The 22,664-nt window shown below is 47.2% G+C and overlaps 1 protein-coding gene across 1 annotated transcript in view; it reads right to left on the reverse strand.

Moving 5' to 3' along the window:
• Window positions 1-22,664, reverse strand: part of DNAH7 (dynein axonemal heavy chain 7) — a 241,075-nt gene continuing 218,411 nt past the window's right edge. The window contains exons 52-60 of the mRNA XM_060257065.1: window positions 17,442-17,642; window positions 14,074-14,235; window positions 13,621-13,806; window positions 12,084-12,221; window positions 10,038-10,268; window positions 5,704-5,856; window positions 4,356-4,533; window positions 1,903-2,006; window positions 1-248 (exon numbers count right to left, since the gene is read on the reverse strand). Of these exons, the coding sequence (XP_060113048.1) occupies window positions 42-248; window positions 1,903-2,006; window positions 4,356-4,533; window positions 5,704-5,856; window positions 10,038-10,268; window positions 12,084-12,221; window positions 13,621-13,806; window positions 14,074-14,235; window positions 17,442-17,642 (1,560 nt within the window). The 3' untranslated portion in view covers window positions 1-41. The remainder of the gene's footprint in view (window positions 249-1,902; window positions 2,007-4,355; window positions 4,534-5,703; window positions 5,857-10,037; window positions 10,269-12,083; window positions 12,222-13,620; window positions 13,807-14,073; window positions 14,236-17,441; window positions 17,643-22,664) is intronic.

The following is a 22,664-nucleotide window of genomic DNA, read 5'->3' on the forward strand; positions in this document are numbered from 1 at the left end:
CTCTCTCGAGTTCCGTCTCTGCGGATATTTTGAGCTTTGGGTTATGAGTTCAATTGGCACAGAAGAGCCACCCCTCTCCCTATCCAGTGCTGCTGGGGCTGGTCCGATGCGAGGATCATGCCGATCACAAAATTGGTGGAATGGCCGGTAGTGGAGAGGGTGCCTCGCCTCTCACTGGTCTTGTACACGGGGGCCAAGTAGCTCGGTCTGTCAGGGATCTCTGACCTCTTGCAGGGCTTCAGCCACATCTATTACAAAGAGGGGAAGCAGAGGGACGTTGGGAAACGTGTTCCGCAAATGCCTTTAATCATCTTCTTTGTGGTCCCTGTGCAGTCCCACACTTGGGCTTTGGGCCCTGCACGAATCCAACCTCGAAGAATTTCAAGAGCAGCGTCAGCGTAAGATGAGGAGACGAAGACGACGATGAAGAAGGAGGAACGGTGAGGTCTTGGAGCGAGGAAGTGGAGTTGGAGACGCTGAGGTTGGAGCTAGGCACACAAGGGCCGTACAGGGCAGCGGTGAAAAAGAAACTGAATGGGAAGTGGGTCTTCCTCCCAGACCTGGGCATGTACTCTGACAACTTCCGGCCTTGGCGGAGGACCCTCTGCAGGAAACAAACGCTGACGCTGCTCTTGAAATTCTCCAAGGTCGGATTCGTGCAGGGCCCAAAACCCACGTCTGTGACTGCACAGGTGACCAGTTTAAGTTCATCAGTTACAGGTAAGCAACCTGTTTTCCTGGCTCATAGCTGGACCAAGCACTGCCTCATTGGCCTTGGCAAGGAGAAACGCCAGGTCCCTGTGTGTCCCTTCTCTCCACCCCCCACCCCAAGTCCTCCCTGATGACTACTTCTCAGTGGATCTCACATCCCATTTTGCAGCTTTGTCCAAACTATCAGACACTTCTCATCAGCTTAGCTAAAAATGGCTGACACGTACTAATGCCGATGTGGCACAGCCCACCCCAAGCTTCAGACTTATGCATGTAAATTACCTTATATTTTGCTCTAGTGCAGGGGTGGCCAGCAGTAGCTCTTCAGATGTTTTTTTGCCTACAACTCCCATCAGCCCCAGCCATTGTCCATGCTGGCTGGGGCCGATGGGAGTTGTAGGCAAAAAACATCTGGAGAGCTACCGCTGGCCACCCCTACTCTAGCAACAACAGTTTCAGATGGGAAGCTGTGTTAGCTGGCAGTAGGAGGACAAAAATTCGAGCCCGGTAGCCCCTCAAGGACAAGCAAAACTGCCCAGAATACAAACTTCCTTGAGTCAAAGCCATTCTGTCAGCTACAAAGGATGAAAGTTTAATAGCCTGGGAAATTTTGTTGTAAAGATGCTGCCACTGGACTCAGATTTTGCTCCAGGGACATTATACATGCGCGAAATAAGCCTTTGCGGATCCAACATTGCCCAAAGTGATCGGGAATGTCAACTATGGCAGTCTTCGGTAGAAGTAGGTGAAATACTCAGTTAACAAGGCATTGAACAATGTATTAGCGGGCAACACACCCAGATGCGGGGCTTTTTTTGTAGCAGGAACTCCTTTGCATATTAGGCCACACACCCCTGCTGTCTAGCCAATCCTCCAAGAGCTTACAGTAGGCCCTGTAAGAAGAGCCCTGTGAGCTCTTGGAGGATTGGCTACATCGGGGGGGGGGAGGTGTAGCTTAATATGCAAAGGAGTTCCTGCTACAAAAAAAAGCCCCGCCCAGATGTATGACTCTTGACCACTCGAAGATCATCAGTTACAGGTAAGCAACCTGTTTATCTTGTGCATACTTGGTCAGAAAGAAGACCTAATGCGCATTGACTTGGAAATAAACCACACTGAACGCAAAAGACTGAAGTCTAAATTTAAACGATAAGATCTTTCCTGAGCTCAGACGACATAGTAAATGCTTACCACTGGCATGTTATCATACAGGATTTTGGGATGGGATTCTCCAAGTTTCTTCGTTTTCCTGTTCCAGCGAGCGCCATCCAGGAACAATCCGTGAATGTAGACGCCTGTATTTTAAAATAAGCAGCCATCAGCGCATGAGCCAACAGCCATCCAACGGCAACATGAAGAACAAAAATTGTGTGTGCTTCATATATTTAAAAACCCACAGTGTGGTTGTGTTGGATTATAAACTACGGTTAGGGAAACTCTCTCTGAAGCTACCATACTGAGATAAGAACTTATTTGCATAATTTTTAGACTTTTTTGGGGGGTGGGGGGAGACCAGCAACTGATTGCACAGCTGTACATTTTGTCGGTACACTCGGTGAAGAAGAGGAGATTAGATTTACACCCTGCCCGTCACTTGGGAGTCTCAGAGCAGCTTACAATCTCCTTTCCCTTCCTCTCCCCTCAGCAGACGGCTCTGCTGAGAACTTGTGGCTGACCCAAGGTCACACCAGCACCCACGTGGGAAGGAGTGGGGAATCAAACGCAGTTCTCCCAGTCTGCACTTTTAACCACTACACCAGACTGGCAGTGATAGACATGAACGTCGATCTGCTGTAGGAGTCCCCAGTGTGAGGCCTGTGTTTCCACGGTGCCCGCCGGTACCTTTTCTGGTGTCCGTCAAGTGTTTTTAGAAAATGGGTTGGTTGGGACGTGGGCTTTTGCCCACCAAGGCTTCTGATTGGCTGCTGGAAATGTTACTGGCTTTGCAATTTTTTTTTAATTGTTTCAGCAATAGCAGCTGCTCCACAGCACAAGATTCTTTGCCACATGACTGAAGGTAAGCTGTGGCAACCATTTTGTGGCTGCCTCCATCTTCTGCACGAGCCATTATATGGCTGCACTCACCATGCTGTGGGCAGAATGTCAAAGGGGCCCACAGGCTCAGAAATGTTGGGGAACTCTCAATTGCTGACTGTTGCCATCCTAAAGGTAAAGGCAGTCCCCTGTGCAAGCACCAGTCGTTTCCGACTCTGGGGTGACATCACATCACGTTTTCACCGCAGACTTTTTTTACGGGGTGGTTTGCCATTGCCTTCCCCAGTGATCTGCACTTCCCCTCCAGCAAGCAGGGGACTCATTTTACTATCCTCGGAAGGATGAGTCAACCTGGAGCTGGCTACCCGAACCCAGCTTCTGCCGGGATCCAACTCAGGTTGTGAGCAGAGAGGTTGATTATGCCGGTGACAGAGAGATGGGTGGATAGATGAGCCCCCCACAGCCTAACCCCATTACTGCTGCCATGAAATCAAGAGAATCCCCATGGGATCGTTTGGTTATTACATGAACGATTAATTGCGACAGTTTTTCCAAGCGCGAAATCCTAATCCCATTTAGTGCTGGAAATGTAAAAAAAAAATGCCTCAACCAGGTACCGATATGTAGCGTAGGGGGTAAACTGGGGACAGCCAAGGGCACCGTGCCCCGCCCTGGATGCCCAGGCTAGCCGGTTCTCATCAGGTCTCAGAAGTTACACAGGGCTGGCCTGGTTAGTACTTGGGATGGAAAATCACCTCTGTCTCTTGTCATGAACCCCCCCCCCCCCCCCCGCAGAGTCGCCGTAAGTTGGCTGCAACTTGAGGGCACGACACTCTGGCACCAAGGGGCACATCCCAGCTCAACTTCGTACGATCCAGGACACGGCTGCCCAACACAAACCACTTCAGCAGGGTTCCCGTGAGGATGAAATCTTGGGGGAGGGGGGTGGTGGCCAAATTTGCTTAATGTAAGAGCCAGATAGAATATAAACGTCAAGACGTTTTAAGATCTCCAAGACATGAATGTCAGTTGCTTGAGAACTGGAAGGAAGGCAGACAAACAGATGAGGGAGGAAGAGGTGGAAAGAAAACAACTTTAAAGACATTCTCTGAGTCTTAAGCCACCAGCTGGCTTGGCTCCGAGAAGTGGTTTAAAGAGAGCAATGCCTTCTCCAAGCCACCCAACATGGTGGCAGGGGCTTCAAGAGTCACACAATATGTGTGAAAGAGCCACGTGTGGCTCCCAAGCCACAGTTTGGCCACCCATGGACTTCTCAAATACACGCCTTTCCATGAAGGTAAAGCAAGGGGGCTATGCATGAAATGTTTTAAGATCTCCATATACTCCAGTGTGATGAAATTATTACCGTTTTCACACACAGCTTACCACACGGTCACATCCCTGTTCTCTCCACAGCGTCCGTCGGATTTCCCCCCATCTGCGCCCGAGTTACAGGAAGTGCCGCGGCTTTTGCGTAGCAAAGGTAAACTGGGTTTTAGCAGTTTAAGTTTGCTACGCAAATGCCACGGCACTTCCTGTAACTTCGGTGCAGATGGTGGGAAATCCGACGGAGGCTGCGGAGAGAACAGGGACGTGACCGTGTGGTAAGCTGTATGCGAAAACCGTCTAAGTTATTTGGTTGCATTTACCATCTTCGGGAGCGTTTTTGTATTCCTTGTCCTCCAGGACTTCATAGTCGAAGCCTAGCAAGTCAATGGGGATGGTGTACTTGCGGGCGTAATTCTGCTGGGCTCCCGTTAGGAAGGCCTGGGTAAAGAAGAATCCAGACAGCCAAAACGTCGGAGGGGTTCCGTTCTCATACCAGGTCTGCAGCAGCAGAAGGAGGGGAGGGGGTGGGAGAAAGCAGAAACTTAGCTAGATACTGCAGCATTTTTTTTAAAAAAAGATTCTATTCCTTTATTTAGTGAGATTTACAGGCCACATTTCAACAAATTCTTAAGTAGCCACACATCACGAATCAAAACAATAAGAAAATTCAAAGCCATCTTATTTGGCGACTTTGTAATGAGAAATTAACAAGATAACAGCATTTGTCTCTTGGCTTGCTTTCTGAGGGACAGTGGCTCAGTGGTAGAGCATCTGCTTGGTAAGCAGAAGGTCCCAGGTTCAATCCCGGGCCAGGTGTGCACCTATCAAAGATTAGGTAGCAGATAAACTTTATAAAGGACACAGACGAACATGGCTAAAGATTTTTTTTTTAACTTTAAACATGCTTGAAACATTAGCACATGTTGGTCTTAAAGGTGCTTTCTTTGTATCTTTCCCATGAGATCCAGGAAACTGGGCAAAGGAAGCTCTGGATCTTTCCTTCCTTCTCCAGGGGATGAGGAGGGGGAGGGGCCTCAGTCAATAGAAGGAAGAGAGGCTTGGCTCAGTAGCTCTGCTCTGCAATTGAGACAGTCTGGCAAGGCGAGCTATCCCTCCTCCCTTTCCTCCCCAATAAGGAGCCTCAGCCAGTGGGAAAATAAAGGGTTTGCTCTGTAGCTCCTGTGCGATTGAGCAAGCCTGGCAAAACAAGCTGTGATGCAGAAGGAAGCAGACGAGCCAGTTGCTCAGGGGCCTGATAGGAGCCCTCTGGGGGCCTGATTCAGCTCCCGGGCTGCATGTTTGACACCCCTGGTTAAGATGGTTCTGCAATCTTGGGTTAGTTGGCATGTTTTGATTTGAGCATTTGGTGCCCATCTTCCAAGGAAGGCCATCCGTGCAGCCCCTGATTCAAACGTGGGAGTCCCCTGTGCTGCCGTTCCCCACCTTCCAACTGGCGGTCAGCTGTGCAAAAGTTCCAATGTACAGCTGACTTCTCTGTGACATGGATGGAAACAGCCTCGGTTGGTGTGTTACTTATTGCACTGGCAGATAACCAAGACAGACCTTCGGACAGAACACCCTAGGAATTGTGTGCAGCTTAACAAATGTTACTTGAGATCCATTAAAATCACGGCGGGGGGAACAGTTTGCACACTTGGAGGCGCTCACCTGTAAGAACTTCAGCCTGGTGAGGAAATCGTTCACGTAGCTTCCGAGGGGTTTCAGGCTCGGGTAGGACTTGTTCATCCACATGCCTGGGATCTTGCCTTTCAGGATGCTGCTCACCACCTCCTCCAGTTCCGCGGACATCACCACCAGGCCCTGGTTGAGAGAGGGGGGAGAGGGAAAAGCACTCGGCTCAGTCAACAGGCAGGTTAATCAACGGCACCACCAACAAAGCAACCATTGCTGCGGCGGCCTTTGAAATGTTTCAGGAGCAGATTTCTAAAACATTATATGAAACCACAAACATCGTAAGAACATCAGATCACGCACCAGCTGTCCCATCTGGCCTAGCAAACTGTCTCATGAGACACAGTGGCCAGCCAACAATAGGGCATAGAGGCTGAGGCCTTCCTAAGAACATCAGAAGAGCCCTGCTGGATCAGACAAGTGAGGGTCCATCTAGTCCAGCATCCTGTCTCACACAGTGACCAACCAGTTCCTCTGGAGGGCCAACAACAAGGCAGAGAGGCTGGGGCCTTCCCCTGAGAAGAACATCAGAAGAGCCCTGCTGGATCAAACCAGTGAGGGTCCATCTAGTTCAGCCTCCTGTCTCCCACAGTGGCCAACCAGTTCCTCTGGAGGGCCAACAACAAGGCAGAGAGGCTGGGGCCTTCCCCTGAGAAGAACATCAGAAGAGCCCTGCTGGATCAAACCAGTGAGGGTCCATCTAGTTCAGCCTCCTGTCTCCCACAGTGGCCAACCAGTTCCCTCTGGAGGGCCAACAACAGGGCACAGAGGCCGAGGCCTTCCTAAGAACATCAGAAAAGCTGGGATCGTGCTTAACTTTTGTCTCTGCAAACCGTCTTTCCGTTTTCTGCAAGTCCTTGTGGCCAGCAATAGCTACAATTGGTCATATTCTACTGCTGGTGGAAGCAGATCTTCCCCTACTTTCCTCTTTCCCTTTCAACCCCTTTGGGTAGTTCAACGGCATTGCTAAGGGAAAGGGGGATCAAGACCAAGTCTCCCATCCAAATACTAACCAGGGCCAGCCCTCCTTAACTTCCAAGATCTGATGAGATCGGTCTGGTCTGGGCCATCCAAGTCAGGGCAGAAGATTGCTAGATAAATGCAAATCTTACATGATTGAGTCATCCATCCACCAGAGGTCTCCGCTGACATAACCTCACTCCTCTTTCCAACAACAAAACAAATATCCAGTGGTACCTTAAAGGCTAAAGTCCATTATTATTTCAATATGAGCTGCTGTGGGTTGGAACTCACTGCATCAGAAAGGTATGTGATGGGAAACCGTACTGGGAAATGTTATGGGGCAAGTTGGGGGGTAGGGATTGGGAAGTCAAGGTTTGGTGTGACGCAAGCGATGAGCCTCCCAAGGTGGTATGAACATAACATAAGAGAAGCCATGTTGGATCAGGCCAACGGCCCATCAAGTCCAACACTCTGTGTCACACAGTGGCAAAAAATGTTATATACACACATACACTGTGGCTAATAGCCACTGATGGACCTGATGATTTAAGCAATGAGCCTTCCAAGATCACCTATCTTATCCGATTAACTGGGCTGTGAATTAAGGGATTGGGCAAAGCATTCCTTTTCTTTAATTGAGAAAACTGACTGAATTAAATCTTTTCTATTTCCAAAATTTTTGTTTCTTTCCCAGAACTTGCCTAGTATGATTGCTAGGCATCACTTTGATAGGTGACATTGTAAGCTCATCTCTTTCATATGGGGGGGGAAGGGACAGAATTTCCTCACACCTCTTATCAAAACCGGTTGATAAAGGTGGATTGGCCTTTCCTAATTTGTATTCTTCTTATATAGCAGCACAGCTTAAATACACATTATTCTATTCTTGCCCAATGGTTTCCCCCAACTGGGTACAAATAGAACAAGCTTCATTGAAAAATTCAAATATACATGAAGCTCTCTGGAATGATAAAAAAGACAGGCAATGGAACCATGTTAAAAGTCCTTTCCTAGAACATACCTTCAACTTATGGGATAATATAGAGGAGTCTTACTCCCCCAAACTTCCCCTGTAATGCCATTTCTGGGGCAATCTTGGTTTCCCCCTGGAAGGTTGCTCTCAAGCTATAGGATTTGGAAAGAAAATCAATTCTACCAACTTAATGACCTTATTATCAAAGGGATGTTGGGTACAAGAGAACAACTTCAGAGAAAACACAGATATGAAATCCCTTGGCTGCAATATTATCAAATTCACAGTGCTTTCCAGAAAATTATTCCTTTATTGCCCAAAATTGATCAATTAAATCATATTGAAAAACTATTTATAACTCAAGATAAAATCTCCAGAGGGGTCATTTCAAAAATTTATTGTGTTCTGGAACACCAAACTTGGTCACAATCTTCATCAGTCCTCAATAGTTAGCAAAAGGATTGTAATATATCCTTGAATAAAGAACACTGGCAGAAAATTTTTAAATCTCCCCTAACACATAACAAATGCATTAACATTCGCATGCAGCAATTTAAATTATTTACTAGGTGGTACTTAACTCCATATAAACTTTAAAAAAGTAAAATACTCCAAAAACCAGATTGTTGGAAAGGTTGTGGGCACACTGGAACCTTTATTCATCTTTGGTGGGAATGCCCTAAAGTCCAGATTTTTTGGTCATCGCTTGTTGCCAAATTTACAGAGATCGTAGGAATTATTATTCCTTTTACTCCTGCTTCAATTTTATTGAATCATTGGCCAGATCATTCAATTCGTCATCTTCAAGCTGAACTTATTTCTTTATTATTGCTTGCTGGGAAAATGGCGCTGGCCCAGGTTTGGAAATCTAATAAAACACCTAGTATTAAAACTTGGTTCTCAAAGATATGGGACTTAGTGCTAAAAGACAAGCTGGCTACTCAGATTTTACTGATGGAAAGTCCTGAAATGGATAATAATTTTGTTGAAAAATGGTTTGTATTTTTTGAATATGTTAATTCTATTTGTCCCGAAGACGGCAAATTCCACTCAAATATGCTGATCTTGAATTATATTAATGTACTGTGGACAGGTATATTGGTTAACAGCCTATGTTTTATACAGTTTATCTCGAATGTAAGGCGACTATGTTCTTCCTAGGGTTTTATTTATTTATTTATCTATGGGGGGGGTGTTACTTTGTTGGTTTGTAAAACTATGATAAAGTTTCAATAAAAGTTATCTTTATTTAAAAAAAAAACACTGGGCTGTGTAAACCATGAAATCTCATATTGAAGAAAAATGGTAGTAAATTTGAGTCCAGTGGTACCTTTAAGACCAACGAAGTTTAATTCTGGTATAAACTTCCTTGTCGCATGCACACGTTGGCGGATGCACATAAGTTCATGCATGTACATTAAAGCTAACACCTAGAATTAAACTTCGTCAGTGCATGCACACATTGGGGCATGCATGCTTGTTCGTGCAAATACACCAAAGCCCATATCCAGAATTAAACGTTTTTAGTCTGAAAGGTGCCAGCAGATCCAAGCTCTGTCTTACTGTCTCAGACCAACACGGTTGCCCACCTGAAATAAATGTAGTTTGTCTTCATAGTGCCACTGGATTTTTGTTCTATTTCGACACGGTGGACTTAACATGGTCAACAGGACAGACTAACACCGTTTGAAATCTTCAGCACAATCCCTTAGCGCCTTGTCAGGTGAGGCCGAAAGAGAAATAACAACCTATTCATGGCAGAGGTGAGGTTTCCCTCACCAATACCCAGCTCTGCTTTTGGGTCACCCTGCTACCCCGTGGCCTCGGTCCAGGGACCCACCCGCCTGGACCTACCGAAGCTTTGTCTTTTCTCACAAGAGAGCAGAACTTTGGGCCGCTACACTGAAAGCCCAGAAGAGGCTTACACTTCCAAAGGCAGGGGACGGGTTTTTTGTTCTCCTTCCGACTTTAATTCTGAGCAGCGACATGCAGTGCAGAAGGCTACATTCAGTGGGGCACAGGGGTTACTAAAAGAACCCTGGCGTAAGTATGAGGATCACTGAAGAAAAGAGCCATTCTGCATGTTTTCGAAGACATAACTGCCACTTACAGCTGCTGGCTCCCACTTGCATCACCTTCCAGAAGAGGAAAAACTAGATTTGAGTCCACTAGCAACCTTAAGACGGAAAAGATCCAGGAGGGTATACATTTTTGAGAGAGAGGAACCTCCACTTCTCTTTGATGACAGCAGCTTTGACTCTCAAAACATTCCACCCAAAAAATCCTGTTCGCTTCTAAGGTCCTACGAGACTTGAATCGAGTCATCCTATTTAAGACCAACATGGCTGTCCTCCTGAAATTATCGGAAGCGCACCTTGATTGCTTTCTGAATGTTGATGCAAGAGTCTCGGATCGTTTGCAGCAGTTTGTTGAATCGCCCCATCTCTTGGACGAGAACCGTGTTCATGCTCTGGGCGTAGGTGGTTGGGTATCTCCGCATAGCGGCTTCGATGTGAAAGTCAGCCGGGAGTTTGCTTTGGACGTCGCTGGCCACCTCGCGGACTATCTCATCGGATGATTTTGCGCCCGCACCCGACGCGCGAGACTGGAATCAAAGGCAAGGGGGGATTAAACGGTGCGTATCCTGGCTGATGTTTCAGACTGGCTCTCTTCTTAGTCACAGCAGACAGAAAGGGCTCTTATTTTTAAAGATTTTTAACTATGTAGCCTGGGACCTGCCTATCTTCAGGACCGCCTCACCCCACATGTGCCCCAGAGAGCACTCCGTTCAGGGTCTCAAAACCTCCTGAAGATCCCCGGACCGAAAGAGGCTCGACTGTCTAGCACGAGAGCCAGAGCGTTTTCAGTCATAGCGCCTGCTTTGTGGAACTTCATTATTTCAACTCGCTCTTAACGGTTGAAGGGAAGTAGCTATTACTCCACAGCACCGACAATCCCACTGAATTTTATAACTGAAACAAGAACATCACAGAAATTAGAAATGCACATCTTGGATTTAGGACTGTGTAAATTGTATTAATAATAATAATAATAATAATAATAATAATAATAATAATAATAATAATAATAATAATAATAATAATAATAATAATAAAATTTTATTTATATCCCGCCCTCCCCGCCGAGGCAGGCTCAGGGCGGCTAACGACATTCATAGAATAATTATACAATAACTGAAACAAGAACATCACAGAAATTAGAAATGCACATCTTGGATTTAGGACTGTGTAAATTGTATTATTAATAATAATAATAATAATAATAATAATAATAAAATTTTATTTATATCCCGCCCTCCCCGCCGAGGCAGGCTCAGGGCGGCTAACGACATTCATAGAATAATTATACAATACAGTAATTATATAAAAACTTTAAAATCAACATTGTCTTAAAACCATTCTAATAATAAAATTTTATTATTAAAAATTTTATTATAAAATTTTATTTTATTATGTATTTTGTTTTTAATGTTTATGTGGTTTTAATTTGTTGTTGTTAGCCGCCCTGAGTACGTCAGGGAAGGGCGGGATATATATATTTGATAAAATATATATATTTTTAAATTACGTCACAAAAATGTTATATATTGTTTTATGCCTTTATTGATTTCGCACTCAGCTTATCCCACGGTCACGTTCCTCTTCTCTGCACAGCGTCCGTCGGATTTCCCACTATCTACGCCAGAGTTATAGGAAGTGTTGCGGCTTTTGCGCAGCAAACGGAAACTGGTTTTCAACCTACTCAGCCTGAGCCAATACAAGTAGGGATGGGCATGAACCGGCTCATGAGCCAAAATTCAGCACGGACTTGGGTTGGTTCAGAATCTCCAAACCAATGTTCAGGCAAGGCACCTTCCTCGAACATTTACCAGACTTTTGTCTGGTTCAGCTGTTCAATGCTTTTAGGTTGAAATGGCTGCCAGCAGCTAATTCTGGAACCTTCCTTTGCCTTTAAACTGATCCTTACGCATAATAATGACTGTAAACAGACTGGATCCTTCCATCCAACTGAATGTGACCCTGTACATATGAAAAGTTCCCGTGCTAACAAAGACCACATACAGATTTCTAGTTTGGGGCAAGCAAATGTAATTGTGAAGGATATGCAGTATACCTTTGCTAAAGCACCAGGGGACTTTACACTGAGGTTATTTTCGAGGGTATTAGAAAATTCTGGAATATTTGTCTAATCCAGAAGACTTTTTGGATTCTTCTTGATTCAATATTACACTGAATTTCCTGAAAATTGCTCTTATAAAAGCTAATCACATTGTTCAATAAAGTGACCACAAAGAGCCCCTCTATTTAAAATTGTATCAAAATGCCCCTCTTTTATCAATCAATAAATATGCCATTAGCAGCAGGTGCTAAGCAGCAAGGAACTTTGGATATTGACATACCTGCGTCAGAAGGATATTATCAAACAACAGCTGGGTCTCAGCTTGATCTTTGGTGATATCAGCATTGGCATTCATCCCAAAGATTTCTGGGGAAGGGTTGAGAGGAAGAGTCTTTGTGTAGTCAATGTAGCTTTGGTACTGAAAAAGAACAATGAAAGGTAAACTCTGCATCAGGGATTATTAGGAAAGGGATTAAGAATAAAACAGCCAGTGCTGTAATGGCCCTTTGTAGACCTATGGTGTGGTCTCATTTGGAATAGTTTGTACAGTTCTGGTCATCATATCTCAAAAAAGGACATTCCCTGTCCAGGGCCTGACCTTCTCTTCGACTTATCCAAGCCACAGCAGCGGGAAGAGGGGCGGCAGAGTTTATTTATTTAGTACATATTTATGTATTTATATTATGTGGAGGCGTCTGAGAGGTGATAGGATCACCATCTTCAAGTACTTGAAGGGCTGTCACATACAGGAGGGTGTGGAATTGTTTTCTGTGGCCCCAGAAGGAAGGACCAGAACCAACGGGTTGAAATTAAATCAAAAGAGTTTCCGGCTCAACCTTAGGAAGAACTTCCTGACCATTAGAGCGGTTCCTCAGTGGAACAGGCTTCCTCCTTGGGAGGTAATGGGCTCTCCTTCCTTGGAGATTTTTAAACAGAGGCTAGATGGCCACCAGACAGCAATGAAGATCCTGTAAATTTAGGAGGGAGATTTGTGGGCTTCCTGCATTGTGCAGGGGGTTGGACTAGATGACCCTGGAGGTCCCTTCCAACTCTATGATTCTATATTTCTATTCTGCCCATTCCCCGTAGGGCTCAGGGCGGAGTATAACATATGATAAAATAAAATACAATAAAACATTTTATAAATCAACAGCTCAACAGCACTCAGAAAATTTCCCATATCATCACATATTGCCCAACCTGGCCATCTCACATCATGACATTCCATTTTATAGCACGGAAGCCGACCAGATCAAGAACGGAGTGACCCCCAACCCCAACAGCTGCACCTGGGCCAAACCCACCCGGTTATCAGGCTGGCTCACGAAGGAGGCCAAACGGCAGGCCAGGAAGAAGGGTCCAAGTTATAAGGACGAAGAAGTGTTTCTTACACTTCACTGGGAGCCCCCAATCTTCCTGAGCCTGCAGGGACCTTTCGAATTCTGACTCGGCGTCACAAAATGGCGGCTGCAGAAAACGGCTGCCACCGCTTCCCTTCAGTTGCACGGTGAAGACCCTTGCGCTCTGGGGGCAGCTGCTGCCGAACCAACGTTCTTAAAGATCTGTGCAACTGATCGGAAGGCTTGCTGGAGAAAAGCCCCACCTGCTCGCACCCGCTTTCTAAAACATTTGACAGGTGTCCAAAAAAGGCAGTGGTGGGCACCATGGCACCCATGGGCACCGTGTTGGGGACCCTACGCTACACGCTTAAGATGTTGCTTCACTGTAGTAGCCCATGCCCAGCTTCCATTCCTTCTATGGGACCTGAGGGGGAGAGCATTGATTGGGCACTGCCCAGCGTAGGTGAAGAAGCCTACTTCTCCTTCAGGGGGAGCAAAATAAAGGCCGCTGGAATCGAACTTGTAGTCGGGATCCGTGACGATGATGGGATTGTAGAACTTGTTCAAGATGCTGCGGAGGGTGCGCCGGTCCCAGTCGTCGGTGACCCTGCCTCCGTAATTGCATTCGCCGGTCATGTAGCGGATGGCGTCGAACGGCAGCTCCTGAAGCACAGAAACAAGCACTTCGGTGTAACCTTTTTGCATCTAGAAGAGGCTCATAAATGTCTGCTTAGAAGGGAGAGTTCAAAGCGGTCTGGGCTCCATACCACTTCACTTAGTTCTTTCTAAAATGTACTACCCCTTATCCCGCCCTACAAACACACGCCGGTTAGCGTCACACGATGCATCTGCCCATTTCAGTAGGGTGACACTACGAAGCGAATTCATACATAGCAGCTGACTGTTTCTGAAGATCTGTGCGGAGGGTACCTCGTACTGATTCAGGAACATATGCAGCTGCTGCACGCTGATCCGCAGGTCGGTCTCGTTGAACTCGTAAGGGATATTCCAGCCCAGGGGGCCAAATTTCCGCCTCTCTTGGACCAAAGCGTGGAAGAAACAGAGGCCGTACAGCAGCTTCTTGAATTCAGCCTGTTAAAAAAGAAGATGGAAAATTCTTAACCGTCTTATTCAATTTGTAAACGTCTTTCTTCTTTCTCCAGCTTCTTAGCTGGGTGACCAGTGGGAAATTTCGGCACTTCATTTATCCATTCACTGCTCTCATATCCTTCCCTTCCTCAAATGAGCTTTCTAGTTCCCCCATGCAGTGTCCAGATGTCTTCTCTCTCTCAGTGCTCTCAGACGTCTCTTTGTGGCTCGTGGAAGCAGTAAACCTCTGCCCCAATCGTGTATTATTAAGCCTGGGGTGGGGAGGCTGGGAGCTTCGGTTCAGCTTTTTAAAACAACGGGAGGAATGCAGGTGAGGAACTCCCTCGTGCTCACGCCTCAGCTCTTCCTCCATAGCCTCTTTCTGTATTTCCCTCCTGCAAGGTTTTTCTCCCACCCATGTTCCCCTCTGAAGTCAGAGAGCAGCCAGAGGAAAATGATTCCGGAAGAGAGGACACAGGACATTTACAGAGGTTCAAGCCATGGCCACCAATGCCATTTTAGAGAAGATACTGGCCATTTAAAAAATACTGTGAAAGAGCAGAGCTATAAATATTCATACACAACAATTTAAAGTCCTTTCACGTTGGTATTTGACTCCTTTAAAAATTTGTCGAAGTAAACCTAACAATAATGTAGAATGTTGGAAAGGGTGCGGTAAGGAGGGTAACTTTCTTCATTGTTGGCGGCTATGCCCTGAAATTCAAAAATATTCGGCCCGGTTGATAGCAAAAATATCTGAAATAGTTGGTTGTATGGTACCTTTAACTCCAGAATTGGTACTTTTAAATCTCTGGCCAGATAGTTTTCCCATTCCTCAATGCAAAGAGCTTATTGCTTACTTGATACAGGCAGGTAAAATTTTAGTAGCTCAGAATTGGGAAAAAACTAGTCTTCTTACTACGGATGAATGGTTTGCGAAAGTCAGGGAGCTTATAGTGCAAGATAAATTGTCCACACAGCTTTTAATCACAGAAACACCGAACTATAAGAATAACTTTATTGAAAAACGGTTTCCTTATCTTGAATATGTGAACTCAATTGCCTCTGCAGAAGAAATATTGCCTCCAGAATTGTTGAACTTTATTGTTCTGTAATTGATTGAGCTGTGCTCTGTTCTTTTTTTGTAAAACCAAACTTTGGTGTAACTTTTTTGTATAAACTTTATTTAAGTTCTCGTTTGTAACGTTCTTTAAAAAAAATGTTGTTACAATAAAATTGAAATTTAAAAATAAATAAATAAATACTGTGAGGCATGGAGGGGGGGGGGACGAGGAGACCTTATCCACCGCCCCCATCTTTGCAAGTGCCGGAACAGCCTCTCTCCCAGGTGTTCTAATTTTGAAAAGGTGCGTGTGTGTGTGTGGGGGGGGGGTGATCCTGGGACTGGGCCATCACAGCATATTTTTTTTTAAAGGTCAGAATCTTCTCCAAGATGACAGGGGTCACACCCGTGGCCACTGTGACATCTAGTTTGGCCCTAATAAACAGGCAGAGCAGAAAGACTTTGAAACCTTGTGCTTTACGATTTCAGACTTCCACATCTGGCCTCATTTAAACAAAACTGCTTCCCCCCCCCCCCCCCGCCCCAGCCTTGGCCTGCTCCGTTTCTGTAGCATCACCACAGTTTGCTCGTTTTATGAGAATAGAGGCGTCGCACCTTTCTTCTGCAAAAGTCCCCAGGAGGATCGGGGGAATTATAAAGAGTCTCCGCAATAAAACGCCATGAAGCAAACCAATCAGTGACAGAAACTGTGGCCTGGCTTCGGCATCGCGGGTCAGGGAGATTCAACCCCACTCTCTGCAGCAGTGCATGCCGGGCGGCCCTGAGGCAGCCCTTTTCTCCCTCCTAGCCTAACCTGCCTCGCAGGGCTGATGTGAGAACAAAAGGGACGAGGGAAATGCCATCCGTGCTGCTCCTGAGATTCTCGGGGCAGAGCAGAAATATAGCAAGTAGGTGGATTTTATTTGTGGCAGCCAGGGCTGGCCCTGCCACTTGGCAGCTGCCTAGGGTGCCAGCCTTCTGGGGGTGCTGAACTGGGTGCCCCACGTGACTTGATGCACCAGAAGTTAGCCTTGCCTAGGGTGCCCATCTAGGGCCTCCCCTGGGGGCAGCAGTCAGGACTCAGGTGGTCCTGATCAGATCCATTTTTCTATTCTGCACCAAAGAAAACCGGCTATTTTGACCACCGCGGTCTTTTTCCCTTTTACTGTTCATATCTAAAAGCAGCAGGAGAGCTTATATTTTCTAGCTTTCAAAGCTTTCGATGAAAATCTATGAGCTTAAATGTCAAGGGAGAACTCCCGCATTTCAGTTTTGCATTGTCCGACATGTGGGTTCTTACACAGGGCTTCAAACGCCAGAGAAGCAGTGGACTTTCCAACTGTTTTTATAAAATTGCTTGCAAATCTCTCCTGTTTGGCCTTTTCCTGATTAAAAAGCAATCTTCTCTCTCTCTCTCTCTCTCTCTCTCTCTCTCTCTCTTTGGCACTGAAAAAACTTTACAGGGGTTTTTCTTTAATTGCTGGGAGAAGCAGAAAAGGATCATCGTCTCTGTTTAAGCACAACCATCTCCAGTTCTCCATTTAAGCACAACCATCTCCAGTTCTTAATTACGGCACCTATCACGGAAACGATCTTGGGTCAAGCCCATTTGCTCTCTGAAACCTAATTACAAAAACAGCAGGTGGCTCCCCAGCCCAAACCCGTTATTCTGAAGGAGGCGTTTATGAGCGCCATCCATCAACCGGCACAGCAGCTTGAGCGCTCCCCAGTTATCGGGAGCGCGGCGTGTTAATGCTGCTGATTAAAGACTCAGTTCTCAGCAGTGCCCAGGCTCAGCTATTCTTCTGCAGCGTGAATTTCTCCCCTGCCTTGCAGATTTGTGTCGGGGAAACTACTTCCTCCTGACTTTTTAAAATGGGACGCTGTATTATTAATGGCTTGCCCGCCGAAGCTCAGCGGAAAAGGGAATGAAGCTTGGCGGCAAAATAAAAATAAAAATTTTAATAAAACCCGCTATTACTCGCTTCCCAGGAGCCAGTAATCAACACCAGCTTTGGTACTGAGGAGGCGGGCTTGTTTCCGTTTGGTGGGCTTTAAAGCGAGCAAGCCCACCTGATGATCGCCAGGGTCTGCTTTGGCGGTCTCGCAGGAGGGAACGGGCGAGGCTAATAGCGAGCATACTCACGGGACACTTGCAGCTGTTGAAGAACTCCGAGTCAGAGATGGGATCCATCAGATAGGAACGGATCACGTTAGCCCGCAAGCCTTTTGGTGCCTCGTTGGTCATTTTCACCCCATTCTGGAGCACGGAGACAGGGAAATTGGGGGACGGGTAGCTGGTGAGCCACAAGCGGAAATCGGGATGAGTCGCTTCCGGGTTGAGTTCCTAGAAGAGATGAAGAGCCCATGTCAGGGGCAAGCCCAGGACTTCCAACGGAAGCGTTTCTCTTTCCCTATCTTATACGGCTTCTTGATGTACTAGTTTTAAGTAGATTACTAAAATATAGAAAAAGCTAGACCCTCCCACCCCCGTTTGAGCGACATCTCTGGCATATAACCTATACTTGTGCTGAACTAATTTCCTCCTTAAACTTGTTTTGATTTCAATACAGCATTTGGCATCCTCCAGTACAATCTTAAGGACACTGCAGAGCTGGAAAAAGTACAGAAGCGGGCAACCAAGATAACCTACAGCAGCCTTTTTGAGCCTGTGGGCACCTTCGGAATTCTCATACGACGCTGTGGGCACAACTGTTACCCAAATTGGTTATCTGTTATCTAATCAGGGAAATTAGCTTAGCAAGAGGCGGGCAGCTGGGATCTCCACCCATGTATATACGAGGCAGATGTTCAACTGGAAGTCTATGCATTGTGCTCAAAAACAAACCCTGCTCAGAACAATGGTACTGACTTTCTGACAGATTAGCTTTAGAGACAATTTCATGGTATCAAATTTCTTGGGGAATGGAGGTTTTAAACAAGGGTAACTCTCAGAGATGCGGTAACTAAAATCTCAGAATATACAGAATGAGAACGAATTACCATATTTTTCGCACCATAAGGCGCTCCGGAGGATAGGACGCACCTTCCTCCTGGGGGACGATCCGCTGCCTCTTCCTCCGATCCGGCGCTTTCCCCGCGCCTGCTTGCCTGGCTCCATCTTCTTCAGGCAAGCACTGGGATCGCTCTACATGGCCCCAGCGCTTCACAAGCGCCGGCTGCGGAGGGGGCAGCGTGCTTCCTACTTGCCTATGTCCCTGCCTTCAGCTGTGATGTTTAAAGCAAGCGCTGGGATCGTTCCCTCCCTCCTCCGATCCCAGCGCTTGCTTTAAACATCACAGCTGAAGGCAGGAACACAGGCAAGTAGGAAGCACCCGCCCCCTCCGCAAACGCAGCGCTTTGCGAGTGCCGGCTGTGGCGAGGGCAGCGTGCTTCCTACTTCCCTGTGTGCCTGCCTTCAGCTGTGATGTTTAAAACAAGCGCTGGGATCGGAGGGGGGAGGGAGCGATCCCAGCGCTTGCTTTAAACATCACAGCTGAAGCCAGGCACACAGGCAAGTAGGAAGCACCCGCCCCCTCCGCAGCCGGCGCTTGCAAAGTGCTGGGGCTACGTGGAGCGATCCCAGCGCTTGCCTGAAGAAGATGGAGCCAGGCAAGCAGGCACGGGGAAGCGCCGGATCAGAGGAAGAGGCAGCAGATCGCCCCCCCCCCGAAGGTACGTCCCTTCGGACTATAAGACGCACACACTTTCCCCCCCACTTTTTTTTTGGGGGGGGGAGTGCGTCTTATAGTCCGAAAAATATGGTATGTAGGTATTGAGACCACAAGGGGCTTTGACATGGAAGGGACCACAGCCACCGCATAGCAAAAGATCCTTTGTAATAAAAGCTCATTCGTCTTGGTAAATCCAAGCACCCTCATGGGGTAGGACTGGGTGGGACCGTGGTGCATGAACCTTTGGCCCATCAAGCTATCAGTCAAGAGTACTTGCGTGCCATTGGCTGAGTCTGCTCCTCTCTCCCACCCAACTGGCTGTTGCTAGCCAGCAAAGCTAATTCTGTCAGTAAAAGGCAAAAATCTCAAGGTCATGCTCTGGAAAGAACGTTTATTGTAGCCTGTCAAACTGATCAAAGAAAACTTGAGGGAGGGGGTGCCCATAATAAAGAAGTTCGGGGATGAAGATATGTGGGCTACATCAAGCTTCTCTTTTGGAGCAGCGCTGAGGCATTCCGTTTTTATCTGGCTGCTGGCTACGCCATCATCTCACATCTTTCATTCTTTTTTGGGGGGACAACTGCTGTTGGTTTGTTTTTTTATCATTTTGCCCCCCCCCCTCCCCATGTACACAGGCATCTTCCATGTTCTCCATTTAGGACTGTTTTCCATTGTGGAACAGGGAAAATACAAACAAGTGCCCTTTCAGGAGGAGGTATTAACCAGGATGGAAATTTGGCACTGCAGCGGTGCCTCCCGGGTGGTTTTGCTGTGCCAGTCCAGTTAGATGAGCACAGCTGCAGATGTCGAGAATGCCAACCCGCTCAAAGGGCTTCTAACTGGAAGCAACCCCAGTGCACCAAATAAAAAGGGTGGGGAGAAGGAAGGAGGCAGAAGAGCTACAGTGCCACCCTGGGGCTGCTGTAGAGAGCTGCAGATCCTCCAGCCATCAGACTGTACTGAAGGGAGCAGTCAGTTGGCAAGTGTCTCCCTGGGACCAGATGTGGGGGATCAACGTGCCCAGATGGGTGTCCTTTGCTCTCTTTCCACTGTTTGCAGAACTCTGTCCTGACTGCATCATTTTCATCTTCTTGCCCTCTCTGTGTTCCAGAATATTCTATCTGCTAAGCCAGGGGGTGTCAAACATGCGGCCTGGGAGCCAAATCAGGCCTCTGGAGGGCTCCTATCAGGCCCCTGAGCAACTGGCTCTTATTTGCTTCCTTCTCCCCTTCTCTTGCTCCCTCCTGCATCTTCGCTTGCTTTGCCAGGCTTGCTCAATTGCACAGGAGCTACAGAGCAAAACCTGGATTTTCTCTATTGGTTGAGGCTCCTCCCCCTCCTGGTCCCCTGGGGAGGGAGGGAAAGAGCCAGAGCTTCCTTTGCCCAGTTCCCTGGATCCCACGGGAGAAATACAAAGAAAGCACTTTCAAGGCCAACAAGGGCTAATGTTTTAAGCATGTTTTATTTTAAGGCTCAAGAAAAAAAAATCTTTAGTTGTGCTTGTCTGTGTCTTTTAAAAAGTTTATATCTCTGCTACCTAATGTTAAATAGGTACACACATGGCCCGGCCCGACATGGCACAGTCCGGCCCAGCAAGGTCTAGTTTAGGTCAGATCCTGCCCTCATAACAAATGAGTTTGACACCCCTGTGCTGAGTCCTTTCTTGCCTTTCGCCATCTTGCCCAGTGGGGCAATTCCTCTTTCTCTATCCACTACACCAACGCTGACCCCTCTCCAGGGCTTTTTTTGTAGCCGGAGCTCCTTTGTGTAGCACCCCTGATGTAGCCAATCCCTCCTGGAGCTTCCAGTAGGCCCTGTACTAAGCTCTGTAAGCACTCGGAGGATTGGCTACGTCAGGGGGTGTGGCCTAATATGCAAAGTAGTTCCCGATACAAATAAAAGTCCTGCTCCTCTCACTTTCTGAGCTAATTTGTTGCTCAAAATATCTCACTGGAGCACCATGTCATGTCTACTTTGGAATGATGGCTGCGCATTATTACTCAACTGTTCCAATCACCGTATCTCCAAAAGGACATTACAGAGCTGGGGGGAAAGTACAGAGGAGGGCGACCCAAATGATTAAGGTGTTGGGGCTTCTTCCCTAGGAGGAAAGGCTAAAGAGTCTGGGGCTTTTCCATTTATAAAAAAGATCACTAAGGAGGAACACGAGAGAGATTCATCAAATCATGTATGAGGTGGAGGTAATTCATAAAGTGAACTTTTCCTCCCTCTCCCCAAATACAAGAACTCAGGGACATCCAAAAAAGCTATTAGGCAGTAGATTCAGGATGGACAAAAAGAAACCACTTTAAACACTTTAAACAGCATGTGGAGAAACGCCATTTTAGTCAGTGGTGGTGCTTCATTTGGCAGGGGTCAGTAAATCCCTCAGCAGGCTTTGTAGCCTTCCCCTCACTCCCCCCCTCCCTTCCAGAGCCAAACCAACAACGCTAGGGGGAAAATCTCCTAGAGAGGCAGGAAGTGCTTTTGTTCTTGCCATGTGTTAGGCAGGAAGAGAGCCTCAGTTGGGAGCTGGCGCTCTGGAAGAGAGGTTGCTTGCCGGTGAGCTCCTGCCTGTGGGGGAGGCCTGCTCAGGAAAATGAGGCCTCCAGGCAGTAAGACAAAGTAAGTCATTCAAAAAGGGCAGGGCATGTCTAGATCAGGGCCAACCGGATGCGTTTATAATCAACTTTTCTTTGTTATGCTGTTTGCTGTGTTGTGCGGTGCTGTGCTAATTTTTTAAACGCAACTGTTTTTGTTTTGTTTTTCTTTCCCTATCTTTTCCTCTTGTAAATAAATAGTTTTTCTGTTTTAAATGCTGGCAGTCAATCTCTGTACCACCTAGACCCCCAAACCGCTTTAGACCACGCTGTTTTTAAGGGGGCCCCAGGGAAGGGGGAAGGCATGCAGTTGGATAAAGTGCCAATCCTCCAGGGGTGCCCCAAAGAAGTGCTGAGGTCTCTGTGAAACCCAAGTTTAGGGTGGCAGAGGACCTTGAGGCCGGGCCTCATAGCTGGAGAGGGGGATTGGGAGTCCTGTTCCTCTCAATCTGAACCCCGGGACTGAGCAGGTGGTGGCAGCGCGCCCAAGGGGCAGGAGGAGAAATAGCTCCCTCCAGGAGTTGGCGACTCAATATGGAGCTGACGGGACCGGGTCTGAAGGCAGAATCGGGCCGGTTCCGTCACACAGCATTAAAAGGAAATTAGACAGATTCATGGAGGATAAGTCTATCAGTCGCTACTAGTCCTTGTGACTGAGGGGAACCTCTACATTCAGAGGCACCAATCCTCTGAATCCCAGAGCCAGAAGGCAGCATCAAGGGAAGGCCTCAGCCTCTCTGCCCTGTTGTTGGCCCTCCAGAGGAACTGGCTGGCCCCTGTGTGAGGCAGGAGGCTGGACTAGATGGACCCTCACTGATCTGATCCAGCAGGGCTCCTCTGATGTTCTTCTCAGGGGAAGGCCTCAGCTTTTATACCCTGTTGTTGGCCCTCCAGAGGACCTAGTTGGTCACTGTGTGAGACAGGAGATTGGACCAGAGGGATCTTCACTGTTCTGACCCAGCAGGGCTCTTCTGGGGTTCTTCTCAGGGGAAGGCCTCGGCCTCTCTGCCCTGTTGTTGGACCTCCAGGTTGGCCACTGTGTGAGACAGGATGCTGGACTTGATGGACCCTCACTGGTCTGATCCAGCAGGGCTC

The sequence above is a fragment of the Heteronotia binoei genome, chromosome 16 (genome assembly GCF_032191835.1).
Source record: "Heteronotia binoei isolate CCM8104 ecotype False Entrance Well chromosome 16, APGP_CSIRO_Hbin_v1, whole genome shotgun sequence".
Lineage (NCBI taxonomy): Eukaryota > Metazoa > Chordata > Lepidosauria > Squamata > Gekkonidae > Heteronotia > Heteronotia binoei.